The following is an 18,802-nucleotide window of genomic DNA, read 5'->3' on the forward strand; positions in this document are numbered from 1 at the left end:
CACTTTGAATACTGCATCCAAGTTTGGTCACCAGGATACAAAAAAGGTTTTCAGACTCTAGAAAAAGTGCAGAGAAGAACAACAAAGACATTTACACATTTCACTATTTCGCTTGGCTCAGCTGCAAAGGTTATTTGCTACGACTCTGAAAATGACTTGATAGCATGTAATAGTGAGAAGATCTGGCCAACGCCATCGTTTGAGATGGGACAAGCCTGTTTTTTGGCCTATCGCGAGATGGCAGTCAGATAGGCAGCATCTGGGAGTGGAAAGCCAACAGTACAATAGCAGCCTCTGGTTGAGCTTAAAGGAGTTAAAACCATCAAGTACTTTATTGCTAGAAAGGATGGAAGGAGAGGAGAAGGACAGAGGAACTTCCTCTTCCAGAACACTCACGGAACAGGAGAGGAGAGTGGTGTGCAGAGAGGCTCTGGCGCCTCTTCCAAGGATCGAAGCATCAGCTAGAAGGTGAGTTGAGGGCAGGTCGGAGGAGAATCCGGGAGCAACTCAGGCTGTTTGGTTCCCTCCATGGCCTGGAAGCAGGGAAGCAACTAGAATGAGGAATAACAGTTGGAAGGGATCTTTGAGGTCATCTAGTCCAGCCCCCTGCTCCAGCAGGAGCCCTTATACATTTCAAGCACATGGCTGTCCAGTCTCTTCCTGAAAGCCTCCAGAGATGGAGCAACCACAGCTTCTGCAGGCAAACTGTTTAATTCTTCTCATAGTCCGGAAACGTCTCCTTGTTTCCAGGTTGCTTCTCTCCTTGATTCGTTTCCATCCATTGTTTCCTGTTCTGACTTCAATTTGGAGTTGCACCAATTTGGGTTCGGCCAACCGGTGAACATTTTTGATGGTTGCAGCATCCCACACTCAGGATCCTCATTTGTGACCTTCCCAACTAGCTTCTGACAAGCAAAATCAGTTGGGATGCCAGCAGGAAGTTGCAAGTGACATTGCCTTGGGAGGACCCTAGTGATGGAACAGGCCACCTGCTTCAGACCACCCAAGGCCTCCCCCGACCCACTGAAATACCTCATGCTCCCCACAATTGCTTCTCTGCCCCCCTCAACCTTCCTGTGCTGGGTCACTTACCTTGTGAAGATTTGTCTCCTCTCCAGTGTCTCTGTTTCTTCGCCTGCTCCCAGCGAGTGGCGTGAGCAGAGGGAGAGCAGGACGAGCGCTCCCTGCTCGGCTTCTCTGATCACTGAGCCTGCCAGCCAGTTCTGGAACAGTGGGCAGCCTCAGTGAGTCTCCTCCAAAGGCTTCCAACTCTCTGCGGAAAAGCGTTTGCATGAAGTGAGGTTTTGGGGCAGTGAACTCGCATTGCTCCAAGCCCCTCAATAACATGCAACCATTTTTCCTGAGGAGACTGGAACCTTCTGGATGTCCTGATTCTGCAGGATGTCAGGCACCCCATTCTCTGCAAAAGTGGATGGATGCCTTGGTGGCGCAGCTGACTAAGTGCTGTTAAAGTAGCACCAGCTGCCTGCAATTACTGCAAGTTCAAATCTCACCAGGCTCAAGGTTGACTCAGCCTTCCATCCTTTCGAGGTAGGTAAAATGAGGACCGGGATTGTGGGGGCAATAAGCTGACTTTGTATAAAAAAGAACACCGCTTGGGGGGGGCGCCGAAAGCCCTACTAAGCAGATATATATAAAAGTATGAAGGCTATTGCTTAACACATTGTAAGACGCCCTGAATCTCCGGAGAAGGGTGGCCTATAAATCGAACCAATAAATAAATAAATGCCTGAACTCACGTGAGACCGCGCACCGCAGAAGTTTCCAGTCTCTGTCAGGGCAACAAGTGTTTGACCGGTCCTGGGCGGGGGGGGGGGGTTTGGAAACGGAGCGAATTGACCAAGAAAAAGGGGACCTCTCAGAGCAGAAATGCTTTTTTCTCACCAGGATCCTTCATATCTTTCTGGGAAAATTTATTCCAGGGGTGAAATCCAGCAGGTTCTAACAGATTCTGGAGAACCAGGAGCGGAAATTTTGAGCAGTTCGGAGAACCGGCAAATACCACCTCTGGCTGGTGCAGAATGGAGTGGGAATGGAGATTTTGCAATACCCTTCCCCCAGGAGTGGGAGGGAATGGAGATTTTGCAGTATCCTTTTTTTTTTTTTAAATTTGATTTATATGCCGCCCTTCTCCGGAGACTCAGGGCGGCTTACAATGCGCTAAGCAATAGCCTTCATACTTTTGTATATTTATACAAAGTCAGCTTATTGCCCCCACAACTGGGTCCTCAATTTACCTACCTTAGAAAGGATGGAAGGCTGAGTCAACCTTGAGCCTGGTGAGAATTGAACTCGCAGTAATTGCAGGCAGCTGTTCTTAATAACAGGGTGCTTTAGACCACTGTACTACCAAGGCTCTCTTTCAATCCTTCCCCTGGAGTAGGGTGGGAATGGAGATTTTGCAGTATCCTTCCCCTGCCACGCCCATCAAGTCACGCCCACAGAACCGATAGTAAAAAAAATTGGATTTCACCACTGATTTCTCCCTCCTCCCCCCATTCTTCCAGTAAATACATCCACTGCAAATGGCTTTTTTTTCTGGGTGTAATACAAATAGTCCACCCTTACCATTTGCCTCATTTAGTAACCATTCAAGATTATGATGGTACAGGGGAAAAAAAGCTTTGCAAACAATCATTGTATTTTAAGCCATCAAATTGTCCCATGATCATCTGTTGGCCATTAGCATGCTTCCCAACCAGCAAAGCAAAGTTCATGGAGAAGAAATAAATCACTAGCAGTCCAGTGATGTCTCACTTAATGTCCACAGTGATTCATTTGATGACCATAAGCAAAGTGATGTCAAAAGCCTGTAGTACAGGCCTGATAAGAGCCTGTAGTACAGTGGACTAAGCACTGTTATTAACATCTGCTGCTTGCAATTACTGCAAGTTCAAATCTCACCAGGCTCAAGGTTGACTCAGCCTTCCATCCTTTCTAAGGTAGGTGAAATGAGGACCCAGATTGTGGGGGCAATAAGCTGACTTTGTATAAATATACAAAAATATGCAGGCTATTGCTTAACGCATTGTAAGCCGCCCTGAGTCTCCGGAGAAGAGTGGCATATAAATTAAAGCAAAACAAAACAAAACAAAAAAGCCTGTTGCAAAATTGCCAGTCATAAGTGTGGTCACTAAGTGAGGACTCCCCGTGTTCATTCATCACAACTCTGCAGGCTTCTTCTTCCTACAGTTGATAGGGATGATATCAATGTGCAGTAGGGAGTCTCTGCATTGCTTTCCTATTAGACAGCTACTGTCAGACCTGCCCCAGTTAGATCCCTAAGGGAAGAAAGACCCTTGACTCTTAGAGTTCAAAGAACTCTGGATTGAAAGCATTCCAAAGGGCAATAAATGCTGTTTTCAATCATCACTCTCTTTCATTCTGACTCTGAAATATGTTTCTTGTCAGGGTGGATTTGATTTAAATCGAGTCGATTTAAATCACTAGTAAAAAGTCTTGATTTAAATCAACTCGATTTAAATCATAATTTTTAAAGAGCAACTGTCATCTCTGCTACTCCTTTGACCCGCTGTTGACTCACCGATAGTCCCAGTGTTGCAGAATATACAGCCTCATGCTACATAACTAAGCTCCATTTCATGCTGAATAAACTAAATTATTTATGTATCTTAAATAGAAAACTATCTTACGATAGATTTTTACCCCAAAAGTTTTTTATTAAAATAAATTCAATAAAAATTAAAAATTCCAATTTAAATAAAAAAAATCCGATTTAAATAAAAAAAATCTGATTTTTTTGATTTTTTTAAAAAAATCATTGATTTTTATCCAGCCTGCTTCTTGTAATCCAGTTTGATAAAAATCTTCCCTTTATTCTGTTATATGTAATATTCATCTTAATTACAATTCCAATTACAATAATTGCTGTACTAAGAATGTGTATTGACCCAAGTCAACGACAGTTTCATGGTTGAATGCAAATGTAAACTTGGATCTCTGTAATCTTCAGTGTGACAGGTAAATCATAATTAATCTAAGGTTATTTTAGCATTGCGGCATATTTCCTTTTTGCCTTTAATGTACATGCTTTTCTTTTTTCACATGTTTTGCAACCATTTTATAAACAATTAAAGTTACTCTTTTCTTTGAATCGTATAGACAAAGAAGACGGCAATAAGAGCACTCCAGACAATTGAGAATAACAAGCAACATTACAAAGGAAAGCCAATCAAGCCAGAAATCAAAATATTTTCCATCTCCTTCAGAAAACCACAAAATTCTCCTCCTTCCCCAGCAGGTGATGAAAAAGAGATTTCAAACTGAAAAGAGTAGAGTACACAAGGATACATTACAGGTAGTCCTCAACTTACAACAGTTCATTTAGTAACCTTTTGAACTTATAGCGCCAATGAAAAAACAGACATGACCATTTTTCATACTTATGACTATTGAAGCATCACCATTGTCACATGATTTATATTTGGATGCTTGGCAGCTACCTCCCATTTATTACGGTTGCCGTGTTTTAGGGTCAGGTGATCCCCTTTTGCAGCTGCACAGATATGCCTATTGTGGGAAACATGCAGATTTCAAATCACAACTGAGTATGCACGAAATGATCCACATTGGAGAAAATCAATACTAATGTGGCCAAACTTTAGTCAGAACAGCTCCCTTGTTGTTCATGGAAGGACCCACATAGGAGAGAAGCCCTACAAGAGCTCTCAATATAGTGAGCTTGGCAACTTGGTGATACATTAGAGAACTCACACCAGGGAGAAACCATTTGAATGCTCTGATTGTGGGAAGTTTTGGTCTGAATTCTGGCCTGGTGATACACTAGAAAATGCACACAAAAAAGAAATCATATGAGTGTCCTGATTGTGGGAAAGGTTTCAGTCGTAATTCCAGCCTGGTGAAACACCAGAGGACTCACACAGGAGAGAAACCCTTTGAATGTCCTGATTGTGGGAAAAGTTTCAGTCAGAATTTCAACCTGGTTATTCACCAGAGGACTCACACAGGAGAGAAACCGTATGAGTGTCCTATTTGTGGCAAAAGTTTCAGTCGGAATTCCAACATGCTGATACATCAGACGACTCACACAAGAAAGAAACGCTTTGAATGTCCTGATTGCGGGAAATGTCTCATTAAAAAATCCCAGCTTATCTATCACCAAAGGATTCACACAGGAGAGAAACCCTTTGAATGTGCTCTTTGTGGGAAAACTTTCCGTCAGAATTCCCACCTGCTGATACACCAGAGAGTTCACACAGGAGAGAAACCGTTTGAATGTGCTCTTTGTGGGAAAAGTTTCAGTGAGAATTCCAAGCTGGTGATACACCAGAGGACTCACACGGGAGAGAAACCATTTGAATGTGCTCTTTGTGGGAAAAGTTTCAGTCAGAGTTCTGGCCGGGCGAAACACCAGAGGACTCATACAGGAGGGAAATCATATCAGTGTCCATATTGTGGGGAAATTTTCATGAGAAAATTCCAGCTCATAAGACACCAGAGGACACACACAGGAGACAAACCCTTTCCATGCCCTTTCTGTGGGAAAAGTTTCAGGTACAATTACAACCTGGTGATACATCAGAGAACTCACACGGGAGAGAAACCATTTGAATGTCCTGTTTGTGAAAAACGTTTCACCAGAGATTGCTACCTCGTGAAACACCAGAGGACTCACTCAGGAGAGAAACCCTTTGAATGTCCTGATTGTGAAAAACGTTTCCGTCACAAATCCAGCCTGATAATTCACCAGAGGACACATACAGCAGAGAAACACTTTGAATGTCCTTATTGTGAAAAACGTTTCAGTCAAAGTTCCATCCTGTTGATACACCAGAGGACTCACACAGGAAGTAAACACTTCGATTGTCCTGTTTGTGGGAAAAGTTTCATTAAAAAATACCAGCTCACAAGGCACCAGAAGATACACACAGGAGATAAACCTTTTGAATGTCCTGATTGTGGGAAATGTTTCAGTAAGAATTCCTACCTGGTGATACACCAAAGGACTCACACAGGAGGGAAACACTTTAATTGTCCTGATTGTGGGAAAAGTTTCATTAGAAAATACCAGCTTACTATGCACCAGTGGATCCACACAGGATATAAACCTTTTGAATGTCCTGTTTGTGGGAAAGGTTTCAGTTATACTTCGAGCCTGGTGACACACCAGAGGACTCACACAGGAGAGAAACCGTATGAGTGTCCTGTTTGTGGCAAAAGTTTCAGTCAGCATTCAAACATGGTGGTACACCAGAGGACTCACACAAGAGAGAGACCATGTTAGTGTCCTGTTTGTGGAAATGTTTCAGTCAGAATTCCAACATGGTGATTCACCAGAGGACTCACACAGGAAACACTTTGAATGCCATGATTGTGGGAAAAGTTTCATTAGAAATGTCCATCTCATGTAAGGTGACCAGGTTTTAACATTGGTAAAGAGGGACGCCATTGTGGGCGTGGCTTATTTTGTGGGCGTCGTTAGGTCATATGACTGGGTGGGCATGGCTAGCTGGTCATGTGACCGGGTGGCCATGGCTATGTGTATAGGGGCTACTCAGAGGGCTGAAAAAAGTCATTTCTGACAGGTCCTTGCACTTTTGACTGGTCCTCACACTTATGACCATCCTCACATTTATGCCCGTGCAGCATTCTTAACAACCATGTCACTCATTTCACAACTGCTTCTCTTCACTATGATGACAAGATAGGGCAAAAAACGTAAAATGTGAGGACAATCGTAAGTTTGAGGACTGGTCAAAAGTGCGAGGACCAGTCAAAAATAACTTTTTCAGCCCTCTGAGTAGTCCATATGCATAAAAGGATACAGCAATAGAGAGGATGAAGGAAGGGAAGAGAAATTAGAGTAGGAGTGAGGGTAAGAGAGGGAGGAAGAGAGGAGGAGAAGGAGAAAGGAAGAGGAAGTAGGGAGGAGAAGAAGAGGGTGGGGGGAAGAGAAAGTAAGAAGGAAAGAAAAGAGAGAGGTGGTAGGTTTGAGGAGAAAGATTGCTGTACAATAAAAAAGATGAAAGGGAAGAAGCCAACCCCAAACAAATATAAAGATATTAAGATAAAGAATGAATTGTTAAACTTTAAAGAATAAAAGAGAACAAATATGAATAAATAGCAATAATTAGAAACACACATACGAACATACAATGTATTTTCTTTGAACAGAATATTTGGCTGGTTCACAAATTTAAACAGTGTTTAGTCATTTCAATTAAATTTACAATTTCTATATTTCCTTTTTGCCATATTTATTCCTCATCTATTTTTTTTAAAAAAACAATATTACCCTTCATCCTCATCTCTAATCTTAATCAAATTCAATTTTTCCCTTCTATTCTATATTATACCCCTTCCCATTGTCATCTATTTTTATATCCATCCTCACATTGGTTAATTATGTAATTATGTAATACAGTTGTTTAATACAAATTCAACATTTTAATATAAATCAATTAGTTATATAACTATCTTTGTTGTATATCAATATGAACATGAATATTCCAATTATTTCCATGCAATCCAATTTCTTACAAATCAATTAATTATATTTACCAATAATAATAAACCAAATAATTTCCCCCATATATTCCTCCAAACCACAACTTAACCATTTCTGCTTTCAACACAATATACAATTAATAGTATCTTGATTATTACAATTCCCTAGTTAAATAGAGCTTTTTTTCTTTTGTGTTTTAAAATCTTGAACTCTCCTCCTAAATTTCCCATTGTTTGCAGTTTTGCACCTACCTTTTTTGCTGAGGAAAAAGAAAAAGAAATCTCTCTCTGCCTCATTTTGTCACGTTGCAGCAAAGACCCTGCTTTCACTTTCGCTTCTTCAGCATAGCTAGGGGGAAAAAAATCTGCTCCAGGAACTCTTTACACTGATCACCTGTAGGGCGGCCCTTTGAAGCCCCGCGGCAAGAGTTTAAACAGTTTTTTTCCCTCTAGCCATCAGCTGGGACTCAGGAGGCAGCCGGGACTCAGGAGACAGAATGAAAAATCGGGACTTTTTTAAAACGCCGCAGGACGCGGGACAAATTGCTAAAAATCGGGACTGTCCCGCCAAAAGCGGGACGTCTGGTCACCTTAATCTCATGAGACACCAGAGGATACACACAGGAGAGAAAACCTTTGGATGTCCTGCTGTGGGAAATATTTCCATTTCAATTCAAACCTGGTGAAACACCATTGGACTCACACGGGAGAGGCCTTTCAAATGTCCAGTCTGTGGACAGTACTTCATATGTAAATCACTCCTTATTTCATATAAGAAAATCCACGAAAGTTGATGAGTTTAGAGAGGGGTTGAATTTCATTATTGATTTCCCATCAGCAGAAATTAACTGGGTATTTCCTTTTGCAGAAATTGTGGAATTCCTCAAAAAGGCTTTTGGGTGGTGGTTTTTCTATATTGATTATGGAATTCCAACATGTGGAGATTCTGTCTTCTACCTTGTTGTCCTCCAGATTATGCAGTCCAGATTCCAGGACTGGAAAATCACTGCTGCAGAGAGTACACTTGCAGATGTATGGTTCTCCTGAATAATCTAATTAAAAATCTTTAAAGCAACCCAAACATGCACAAAAATCCAACCACAGGGGGCGGGGATTGAAAGGAGGGGGAAAAAATGACTTGGAGAGAAGAGAAATCTTAGAAATGTTGGAAGTCAAACATTTATTTGGATGCAAATTCTGGTGAGTTCTGCTTGTAGGGTAATCAAACTGCTGTTCCTTTGTTCTTTAGCATTGACAAGTTTTTCAGCATTGAAAAAATTTTCTTTATATAGACTGAACTGTTTTTCTTCAATATTGACTGCATCATTCTTTTTACCATTAACAGAGCATACTTACCCAGACATAATTGCAGAATGAATTAGATAAAGATGTGACTGCATGAATTTTCTTTTTCCCTCTTTCTCTAATGAAAGAAGTGCAGGTCTCTTGCAAGGGTGTCTTTTTTTCCTCTCTGCATATTTCTTTTATGTACACTGAGAGCATATGCACCAAAGACAAATTCCTTGTGTGTCACACTTGGCCAATAAAGAATTCAATTCAATTCAATTCAATTCGGATTCTAGTCTTTACTAACTAAATAATCATGAATGAATTTAATACAATTTTTAAAGATATATTGAATGATCCTGAGAAAACTGAGTGAACTTTTACTCTATAGTCTACCCATGGATACATTTATTTATTTATTTATTTTTATTTGTCAAACACATATAAGATTACAGATATAAGTTTAAACATGATTATGAATACAGGATAAAGATACGAATAAATGGGGACAGTAGGACAGGAACGTAGGCACATTGGTGCACTTATGCACGCCCCTTACAGACCTCTTAGGAATGGGGTGAGGTCAACAGTAGACAGTCTAAGGTTAAAGTTATGGGGGTTTGGAGAAGTAACCACAGAGTCTGGTAATGCATTCCAGGCATTGATCACTCTGTTGCTGAAGTCAAATTTTCTGCAATCGAGTTTGGAGCGGTTTACCTTAAGTTTGTATCTATTGTGTGATTGTGTATTATTGTGGTTGAAGCTGAAGTAGTCATTGACAGGTAGGACGTTAAATAAAGGGACCCATCTTTTTCCCCCCGGAACAGCATTGGGCAGCCACCCTGGGTCAAGCCAATTAGATGAGCCCTCTTTTTAAATTTTTGTCTATCAAAGCCCGTAAATCCTCCACTTCCCTAGGAGTCATTGAATAGATCCCCTAAACTCCAAACACCCTCCAATCATCACCCACTTTCATTCTGACTCTGAAATAGGCTTTTATAGTCCAATTTGATAAAAATCTTCCCTTTTGCCAGGTATGCTACCATGTCCTTTGTTAGGGGCAGCATAGTGGTGGGATTCAAGTAATTTAACAACCAGTTCTCTGCCCTAATGATTTCTTCCAACAACCAGTTTGCCAAACTGCTCAGAAAGTTAACAACCGGTTCTCCCGAAGTGATGCGAACTGGCTGAATCCCACCACTGGGGCAGCAGGGATATATTTTGAACACACATACCATTTAGCCCTCTACAGCATCTTTGGCATTTAGTCAAGCCAGCCACATGACCACGGAGACGTCTTCAGACAGCGCTGTCTCTTCGGCTTTGAAACGGAGATGAGCACTGCCCCCTAGAGTCGGGAACGACTAGTACATATGTACCTAGTCTCCCCATAGGTGTTTCAGTGAGAATTCCAAGCTGGTGATACACCAGAGGACTCACACGGGAGATAAACCATTTGAATGGGCTCTTTGTGGGAAAAGTTTCAGTGGGGTGATATGATAGCAATCTTTCAGTATTTGAAGGACTGACACAGAAAAGAGGAAGCATACAGCTAATCTTCACAAGCTAAGTACATATTTCCGCCGTGCCCTCAAGACCCTGATGTTCCAACAGGCGGGGCTAAACATATGAACATGTGAATGATTTTTTAAATGTTATCTAATTCTGGGTTTTATTTAATTGACCAAACTAAGTAATAATTTTAATTAGCAATTTTATGATGTTTGTGTGTCTATATTTTTCTTGACTGTACACCGCCTTGAGTCCTACAAGAGAAAGGCGGTATAGAAATATAATAAATAAATAAATAAATAAAATAAATATTTCACTGTTTCACTTGGCTCACCTGCAAAGATAGGTTGCTAGGAGACTGAAAATGATTGATACCACATAATCAGTGGGAAGATCTGGCCAATGCCATCGGTAGACAAGGGACAAGCCTGTTTTTTGGCCTCCCTATCAGATGCTTTAAAACTTGTGGACTTCAACTCCCAGAATTCTCCAGCCAGCATAGCTGCCAAATTTGGGGGCCCCTGACGTAATCGGTGGGAAGATCTGGCCAATGCCATAGGTAGAGAAGGGACAAGCCTGTTTTTCAGCCTCCAATCGCGAGATGGCAGCATCTGTGCCTAGAAAACCAACAGTATAACAGCGTTCTCTGTGGTTGAGTTTAAAGGAGTTAAATCCATCAAGTACTTTATTGCTAGAAAGGATGGAAGGAGAGGAGAAGCACAGAGGAACTTCCTCTTCTGGAAAGGAACACGAGGTTAGAGTGGAGTGCAGAGAGGCTCTCACGCTTCTTCCAAGGATGGAAGCATCAGCTGGGAGGTGAGTTTTTTTTTTTTTTTTTTTAATTTGATTTATATGCCGCCCTTCTCCGGAGACTCAGGGCGGCTTACAATGCGCTAAGCAATAGCCTTCATCCTTTTTATATATTTATACAAAGTCAGCTTATTGCCCCCACAAACTGGGTCCTCAATTTACCTACCTTAGAAAGGATGGAAGGCTGAGTCAACCTTGAGCCTTGGCGAGATTCGAACCCTGCAGTAATTGCAGGCAGAGTTGAGGGCAGGTCGGAGGGGAATCCGGGAGCAACTCAGGCTGTTTGGTTCCTTCCACGGTCTGGAAGCAGAGAAGCAACTAGAGTGTGGAAGAACAGTTGGAAGGGATCTTTGAGGTCATCCAGTCCAGCCCCCTGCTCCAGCAGGAGACCTTATACGTTTCAGGCACATGGCTGTCCAGTCTCTTCCTGAAAGCCTCCAGTGATGGAGCAACTACAACTTCTGCAGGCAAACCGGTTAATTGTTCTCACAGTCAGGAAAGGTCTCCTTGTTTCGAGGTTGCTTCTCTCCTTGATTCGTTTCCATCCATTGTTTCCTGTTCTGCCTTCAGATGCTCTGGAGAAGAGGTTGAGCCCCTCTTCTTTGTGGCAGCCCTTCAGATATTGGAAGACTGCAACCATTTCACCCCTCCTCCTCTTTCTATTCTTTAGACTAGACATACCAAACTCCTGCAAACCTCTTTTTATGTTTTAGCCTTGTTGGAAGAAATATCCTTCTGGGTTCAGTTCCAAGTGGGGAAAAAGACACTGGAAACATGGGGACTGCTTGAAAAGGTGGTTTAATGGTGGACAGGATCACATGGTTTGAGTTCCTGAACAGAAAAGGGCCCAGATGTTGAGCGTGACTTGGTTTTTATGCCCTCTCTGGGCTTTGAACTTCCTGGGGCCCCAAAAGTGTTTCCTGATTGGTTGTCAGACTCCCTGGGGTTGTGGGTCTTAGCCAGCCTTTTTGGTGATGTAATCTTCCCAGATGCCATGTGGTGAGTTTCTGTTGCTAGATGGGTCCTATTGTGTTGCAGATGATGGTCCATTGACAAAGGTGTGGGGGGGAGGGAAATTAGGTTTCTGCCTCTGGCCCATTGACAAAGGGGGGAGGGAGGAAGCTGAGAGCTGCTTTGTCTTTAAAACATGTTTCCCCATTTTTCATCCAGGGAAATATTTTAATATTTCCTAAAATATTTCATTCTTCTAGGAGAGGGGTGAGTGCTAACTTTCTACAGCCTCAAGCCCCCAAATATGTTGGTTGCCCTTTTATGTCTTCTCTCTTAGTATTTAGTCCAGTATAGCTGACCCTCAAATTCCATCCTGTATCTTTTGGGTGATAAAGATGTCAGGTTCCTCAGGGCCTCTTGCTTCACCAAGGGATTGGACTGGAAGATTTCCAAGGTCCCTTTCAACTCTTTTGTTCTGTTATGGAGCCTGTTATGTTTTCTTGACAATAATATTGGACTTCTCTGCCACTGTGTTTTTTTTTATTTTTTACTTCCATGTCTAGCCCAATAAGCACGGTATTTCCTATTGGTGCCCCATCCATGTATTAACCAGGTTCAACTAAAAAGGTCCTATTGAGGACCTTTTGGGATGTTCAGTTTGTATAGGTAGTCCTTGCTTACCATTTGTTTCATGAGCCTTCAAAGTTACTATGACCCTGCAAAAGGAAATAAAGACCTGGTCCAGAAATCTGTATTAACAAGGTTCAACTAAAAAGGTCCTTGCATTTTTCCATTGATAGAACATTAATGTTCCATTTTTTCAAGTTCTTTATCCATTAAACTTTTATCTTTATATTCACTTCATTAGTCTTCTGTATTAAGATGTGTATCTTACTCCATCATTTCTTTGCTTTGTCAGATGTTCACCATAAATGATAAAAAAACTCTTCTTTATATTTCCAAAATTCATTGCCTTTATATTATTTCCTAACCATATCATACCATAAATAGTCGTGCCTTCAAAATCTAATTCATGGTCCTCTAGCTCAGGTAACCTCTTAATTTGGAGAGTCACCCACTCTTTTTGCCAGACAAAACAACAAGCATCAAAGTACAATTTCAAATCTGATAAACCCAAGCCTCCTCTTTCCTCAGCATCTTACAATAATTTATATTTAATTCTTGTTTTTTCCCTTGCAGTATATACTTAGAGATCTCCATCTGCCATTGTTTCAATGGAGTATCACAAGTATTGGTAAAGTCTGAAACAGAAAATCCATCTTTGGTAATTAGGGTGCTGGAAGGCTAAAACATACAAAGAATGGTTACAGGAATTGGGTATGTCTCGTCTAATGAGAAGGACCAGCAGAGACATGACAGCAGTGTTCCAGTATCTGAGGGGCTCCTATAAAGACCAAAGAATCAAAAGAAACAATGGATGGAAACTAACCAAAGAGAGAAGCAACTAGAACTAAAGAGAAAATTCCTAACGATTACAGCAATCAACCAATGGAATAGCTTGCCTTCAGAGATTTTGGGTGCCCCATCATTGGAGGCTTTCAAAAAGAGATTTGACGGCCACTTGTCTGAAATGGTATAAGATCTATCGCTTGAGCAGAGGGTTGGACTAGAAGACCTTCAAGGTCCCTTCCAACTCTATTTTTCTGTTATATGTCGTATTCATCTTAATTATAGCGATTCTATCCAATAATTGCTGTACTAAGAATGTGTATTGACCCAAGTCAACAAGAGAATTTAATGGTTGAATGCAAATGTGAACTTGGATCTTGGTAATTGCATGTATTAAATAAAACATAATTAATCTAAGATTATTTTACAATTGTGGCATGTTTGCTTTTTACCTTTAATGTACATGTTTTTCTTTTTTCACATCATCTGCAACCATTTTATAAACAATAAACATTACACTTTCCTTTGAGTCTTACAGACAAAGAAGACACCAGTAAAAGCACTCCCGACAACTGAGAATAACAAACAACGTTAAAGAAGAAAGCAAATCCAGCCAGAAATTGAAATATTTTCCATTTCCTTCAGAAAACCCCAGAGGCAATCAAGAAGAAGAAACTGGAAAAAGTAGAATATGCAGAACTCAAGGATACATTACAGGTAGTCTTTGATTTACAACAATTCATTTAATGACCATTTGAAGTTACGGTGGCACTGACTTATGACCATTTTTCACACTTAGGACTATTGCAGCATCCCCATGGTTTCGGTCAGAACTCCGGCCTGGTGATACGCTAGAGGATGCACACAAAAAAGAAAGCGTAAGTGTCCTGATTGAAGGAAATGTTTCAGTGGGAATTCCAAGTTGGTGATACACCAGAGGATGTGCACAGGAGAGAAACCCTTTGAATGTCCTGATTGCGGGAAATGTTTCATTAAAAAATTCCAGCTCATGAGTCACCAGAGGACACATACAGACAAACCATTTGAATGCCCTTTCTGTGGGAAAAGCTTTAGTCACAGTTGCCGCCTGGTGATACACCAGAGGACTCACACAGGAGAGAAACCCTTTGAATGTCCTGATTGTGGGAAATGTTTCAGTCAGAATTCCCAGCTGACGATACACCAGAGGATTCACACGGGAGAGAAACCCTTTGAATGTCCTGATTGTGGAAAATGTTTCATTAGAAAACCCCATCTTATGAATCACCAGAGGATTCACACAGGAGAGAAACCATTTGAATGTGCTCTTTGTGCGAAAACTTTCCGTCAGAATGCCCACCTGATGACACACCAGAGAGCTCACACAGGAGAGAAACCGTTTGAATGTCCTGATTGTGATAAACGTTTCACTAACAATTCCAGCCTGGTAATACACCAGAGGACTCACACAGGAGAGAAACCCTTTGAATGTCCTGATTGTGGGAAATGTTTCCTTAGAAAACCCCATCTTATGAACCACCAGAGGACTCACACAGGAGAGAAACCATTTGAATGTGCTCTTTGTGGGAAAAGTTTCAGACTAAATTCTCAACTGGTGATTCACCAGAGGACTCACACAGGAGAGAAACCATTTGAATGTGCTATTTGTGGGAAAAGTTTCAGTGAGAATTCCAAGCTGGTGATTCACCAGAGGACTCACACAGGAGAGAAACCATTTAAATGTGCTCTTTGTGGGAAAAGTTTCAGTCACAATTCCAATCTGGTGAAACACCGGAGGACTCATATTGGAGAGAAATCATATCAGTGTACATATTGTGAGAAAAGTTTCATTAAAAGATTGCAGCTCATGAGTCATCAGAGGACACACACAGACAAACCCTTTGAATGCTGTTTCTGTGGAAAAAGTTTTAGTCACAATTGCCGCCTGGTGATACACCAGAGAACTCATACAGGAGAAAAACCCTTTGAATGTCCTCATTGTGGGAAATGTTTCAGTGAGAATTCCAAGCTGGTGATACACCAGAAGACTCACACAGAAGACAAGCCCTTTCAGTGTCCTGATTGTGGGAAATGTTTCATTACAAAACCGTATCTTATGACTCACCAGAGGACTCACACAGCAGAGAAACCCTTTGAATGTGCTCTTTGTGGGAAAACTTTCCGACAGAATTCCCACCTGCTGATACACCAAAGGACTCACACAGGAGAGAAACCCTTTAAATGTCCTGATTGTGAAAAATATTTCAGTCACAATTCCAGCCTGGTAATACACCAGAGGACTCACACAGGAGAGAAACCGTTTGAATGTTCTGTTTGTGGAAAATGTTTCATTAAAAATTACTACCTAGTGATACATCGGAGGACTCACACAGGAGAGAAACCTTTTGAATGTCCTGTTTGTGGAAAAAGTTTCATTAAAAATTACTACCTCGTGATACACCAGAGGACTCACACAGGAGAGAAACCCTTTGAATGTCCTGTTTGTGAAAAACGTTTTAGTCACAATTCCAACTTGCAAATACACAAGAGGACTCACATAGGACAGAAACTGTATTAGTGTCCTATTTGTGGCAAATATTTCAGTCACAATTCCAGTATGGTGATACAGCAGAGGATATATACAGGAGAGAAACTCTCGGATGTCCTGATTGTGGGAAATATTTCCGTTTCAATTCAAACCTTGTGAAACACCAGAGGAATCACATGGGGGAGACATTTCAAATGTCCACTCTGTGGACAGTACTTTAGGCCTAGATAACTTTTTATTGCATACAAGAAAATTCACATGAGGCAAAAATTGATGAGTTTGGAGAAGGCTTGAATGTCCGCCAGAGGCACACAATATGCATACAGGTTTATTGCCCATTTGTCGCCTGCATCCCTCCGGCCTAGACTTTTGATGGTAGGACGTTAGCGAGGCAGCTATCCAAAATGGCGGACTTGCCATCTAGTGTGCTGTAGGGGTGAAGATGTTGCTGGACTAGGAATGGGGACATCCAAGTTCCAGTCCCTCCTCAGCCATGAAAGGGCCCTCAGTGTCAGCCCCACTTGATAGACCAGACAAAGAAATCAACTCTACAAGAAGTATCTAACACTTTTTTTTAATTGAGACTGAATAATAAGAAAATCTTGCAAGTCTGGTTGTATTGTACCTCCCCTCCCCCACCATTTCTTTTGCTCCTGTGAATTAGGAAGATATTTATCTGAGCCTGTTTGTAACATGATTTCTGTGGTGTACTTGAGATAAGTTGCATATCTCCCAAGGCCATCTTTTTACTCTCTGCCCAGGGTTGGGGAGGAGAGGTGGCGCTCTGGGCATATGACTGGGTAGTGGTGAAGGTGCTGAATGAGCAGCAGGAAGCTGAGTGTGTACCCCACTCAGCCTTGGAAGGTCCCTAGTGATTCTAGGTCCCTAGGGAGCTCCATTCACTAGCGAATCTCTGAGTTGCTCCCGCTACAATACATCTGAGCTGTTTAAAGTAAGAAAACATTCATAGTAAGCTGAATTGACCTTGAGTGGCCGCAGGGGGAAGAATCAGGCAGGAATTTCTGCACCAGTGGGTCAAGGTTTTTTATATTTCCTGACTACCTCAGAGAGGATATAGTTGCCAATGTGACAAATATAGCAGGGGTGAAATGCTCCTGGTTCAGACTGGATCACCTGATCCGATAGCGATGGCGGTGGGTGCTTCAGAGAACCAGTAGCAAAAATCCCTGCCCCCCCCACCATGTCCAGCTGAGCCGTGCGATCATCAGAGGCTTTTTTTTTTACTTTTAAAAGCATTTTTTTCTACAATCTCTTCGATGCTTTTAAAAGGTTAAAAAAGCCTCCAATGATCCTAGCTGAGCAGCGCGATCGTCAGAGGCTTTTTTTTTTACTTTTAAAACCAATGCTTTTAAAAGTAAAAAAAAGATTGCGCAACACAGCTGATCACCCCCCCTTGTGCGCTGTTCTACTTACCGCATGCCTCCTTCTGACATGGACTGCATGTGCGCACCTCGCATTTGGTGCATGGTGCGCACTGCGCATGCGCAGCCAGCAAACCAGTAGTAAACCGGTTCAGATTTCACCACTGAAATATAATCACCCAGATGGGATGTTCAAAAATTATGCAACAATTTACATGGTGCCTGCTCATTTCTTTATCTGTCAACTGTCCCATTATGCTAGCCAACAAAATAAATTCCTGAGACTTTTTTTTTTCTCCAAGAGTATACGTTACTGAAAAGCCACGTCGGTACTGAAATTGAAAAGCCAGTTCTAACATTTTGTGTGTGGAAATCATAAGATAAATAACTCTTTTCCCCTCTGGATCTCCCATTGCCCTTTGTACATCAATCAGTTGCACCTGAGTTGTTTTGAGAATGATTTGTCTGCCTCGGATGTTTCCCAGAGCTTGGGGGGTGGGAACTGTCTTGGGTTTCCAGATGGCACACTTGCATTCCAGATTTCTACTTCCAAACCACCCTCACATTCAATGTCTTCCCTCCCCCCTCCTGTTGTTTGGTTGCAAGCAGACTGCAAGTCAACCATGACATGCCGACCCTCCAGAAGGATTAATCCTACAAAGAGACAAACAGAAACGTTATTCCTACACTAAGCTTTATACACAAACATCTTATCAGATCCTAGGGCACACCATAAAGTGGGCTTGCTTAGGAAATAAGTATGTATTTACCCAAATCATAGTGTTTTTGGCACTCTCCGGCAGCTCCACAATAAAGTCCATACATATTTCCCTCCAGGTAGCCGTGGGGCTGGCCACCATCTGTAACGGTGCTGAAGCGCACACAGAACAGCTGGCTACATAGGCTTCTATGACAGGATAGTGGGGAATGGAAGGATTTATATTTCTTGCAGACAGCTGGTAATATGCATCTGGTCAGAGCTGAAGAAGATTCTTGGATGAGAAGCAAAACATCCAGTTGCTTCCTGAAAAAGCACCTTTGGGACAACCATGACGTGGATGACAGAGAATCTCTATAGACTTTTAGGCTTCTATGTTCTTCATTCATGGCCATCAAAACTGTCTCTTGATGAAAATATAATCCGGAAAATATTGGACTGTGCAGAGATGGATAGATTGACATTGAAAATAAAAGATAAAGGAGACACAGAATATTATTTAATGTGGAATAGGTTTTATCAATGGTTAGAGATAAGAGGTGGAAATTAGATGAAGAAAGAGTATTGTTATGTTTAAGTAAAATGTGAACATTGTTTATAATTACAAGTATGCTAATATATTTAACAGGAACAGAAATAAGCAAAAATAATCAAATGATTAGAATTATTTTGGGATTATTATTATTATCATCATGA

The 18,802-nt window shown here is 41.5% G+C and overlaps 1 protein-coding gene and 1 long non-coding RNA gene across 2 annotated transcripts; both read left to right on the top strand.

Moving 5' to 3' along the window:
* The first annotated feature begins 351 nt into the window (after positions 1-351).
* Positions 352-17,677, top strand: LOC117673510 (uncharacterized). The gene is made up of 5 exons (XM_087888239.1): positions 352-468; positions 4,144-6,281; positions 8,482-8,527; positions 10,191-10,287; positions 14,375-17,677. Exons 2-5 carry the CDS (start codon positions 4,832-4,834, stop codon positions 16,034-16,036), a joined length of 3,255 nt encoding a protein of 1,084 aa, XP_087744365.1. The 5' UTR covers positions 352-468; positions 4,144-4,831; the 3' UTR covers positions 16,037-17,677.
* LOC148115783 (uncharacterized) lies at positions 10,710-13,901 on the top strand. The gene is made up of 2 exons (XR_015731786.1): positions 10,710-11,124; positions 13,270-13,901. It is a non-coding gene; the product is annotated as an uncharacterized LOC148115783 (long non-coding RNA).
* Positions 17,678-18,802: the final 1,125 nt, after the last annotated feature.

The sequence above is a fragment of the Pantherophis guttatus genome, chromosome 2 (genome assembly GCF_059756535.1).
Source record: "Pantherophis guttatus breed Tessera chromosome 2, ASM5975653v1, whole genome shotgun sequence".
Classification (NCBI taxonomy): domain Eukaryota; kingdom Metazoa; phylum Chordata; class Lepidosauria; order Squamata; family Colubridae; genus Pantherophis; species Pantherophis guttatus.

Coding starts and splice junctions, on each gene's coding strand:
- LOC117673510 (XM_087888239.1), top strand. CDS start 4,832: ATGCACACAAAAAAGAAATCATATGAGTGTCCTGATTGTGGGAAAGGT. Junction 6,282..8,481: donor TCACACAAGAGAGAGACCAT/GTTAGTGTCCTG, acceptor GTTGTCCTCCAG/ATTATGCAGTCCAGATTCCA. Junction 10,288..14,374: donor GTGGGAAAAGTTTCAGTGGG/GTGATATGATAG, acceptor TGTCCTGATTGA/AGGAAATGTTTCAGTGGGAA.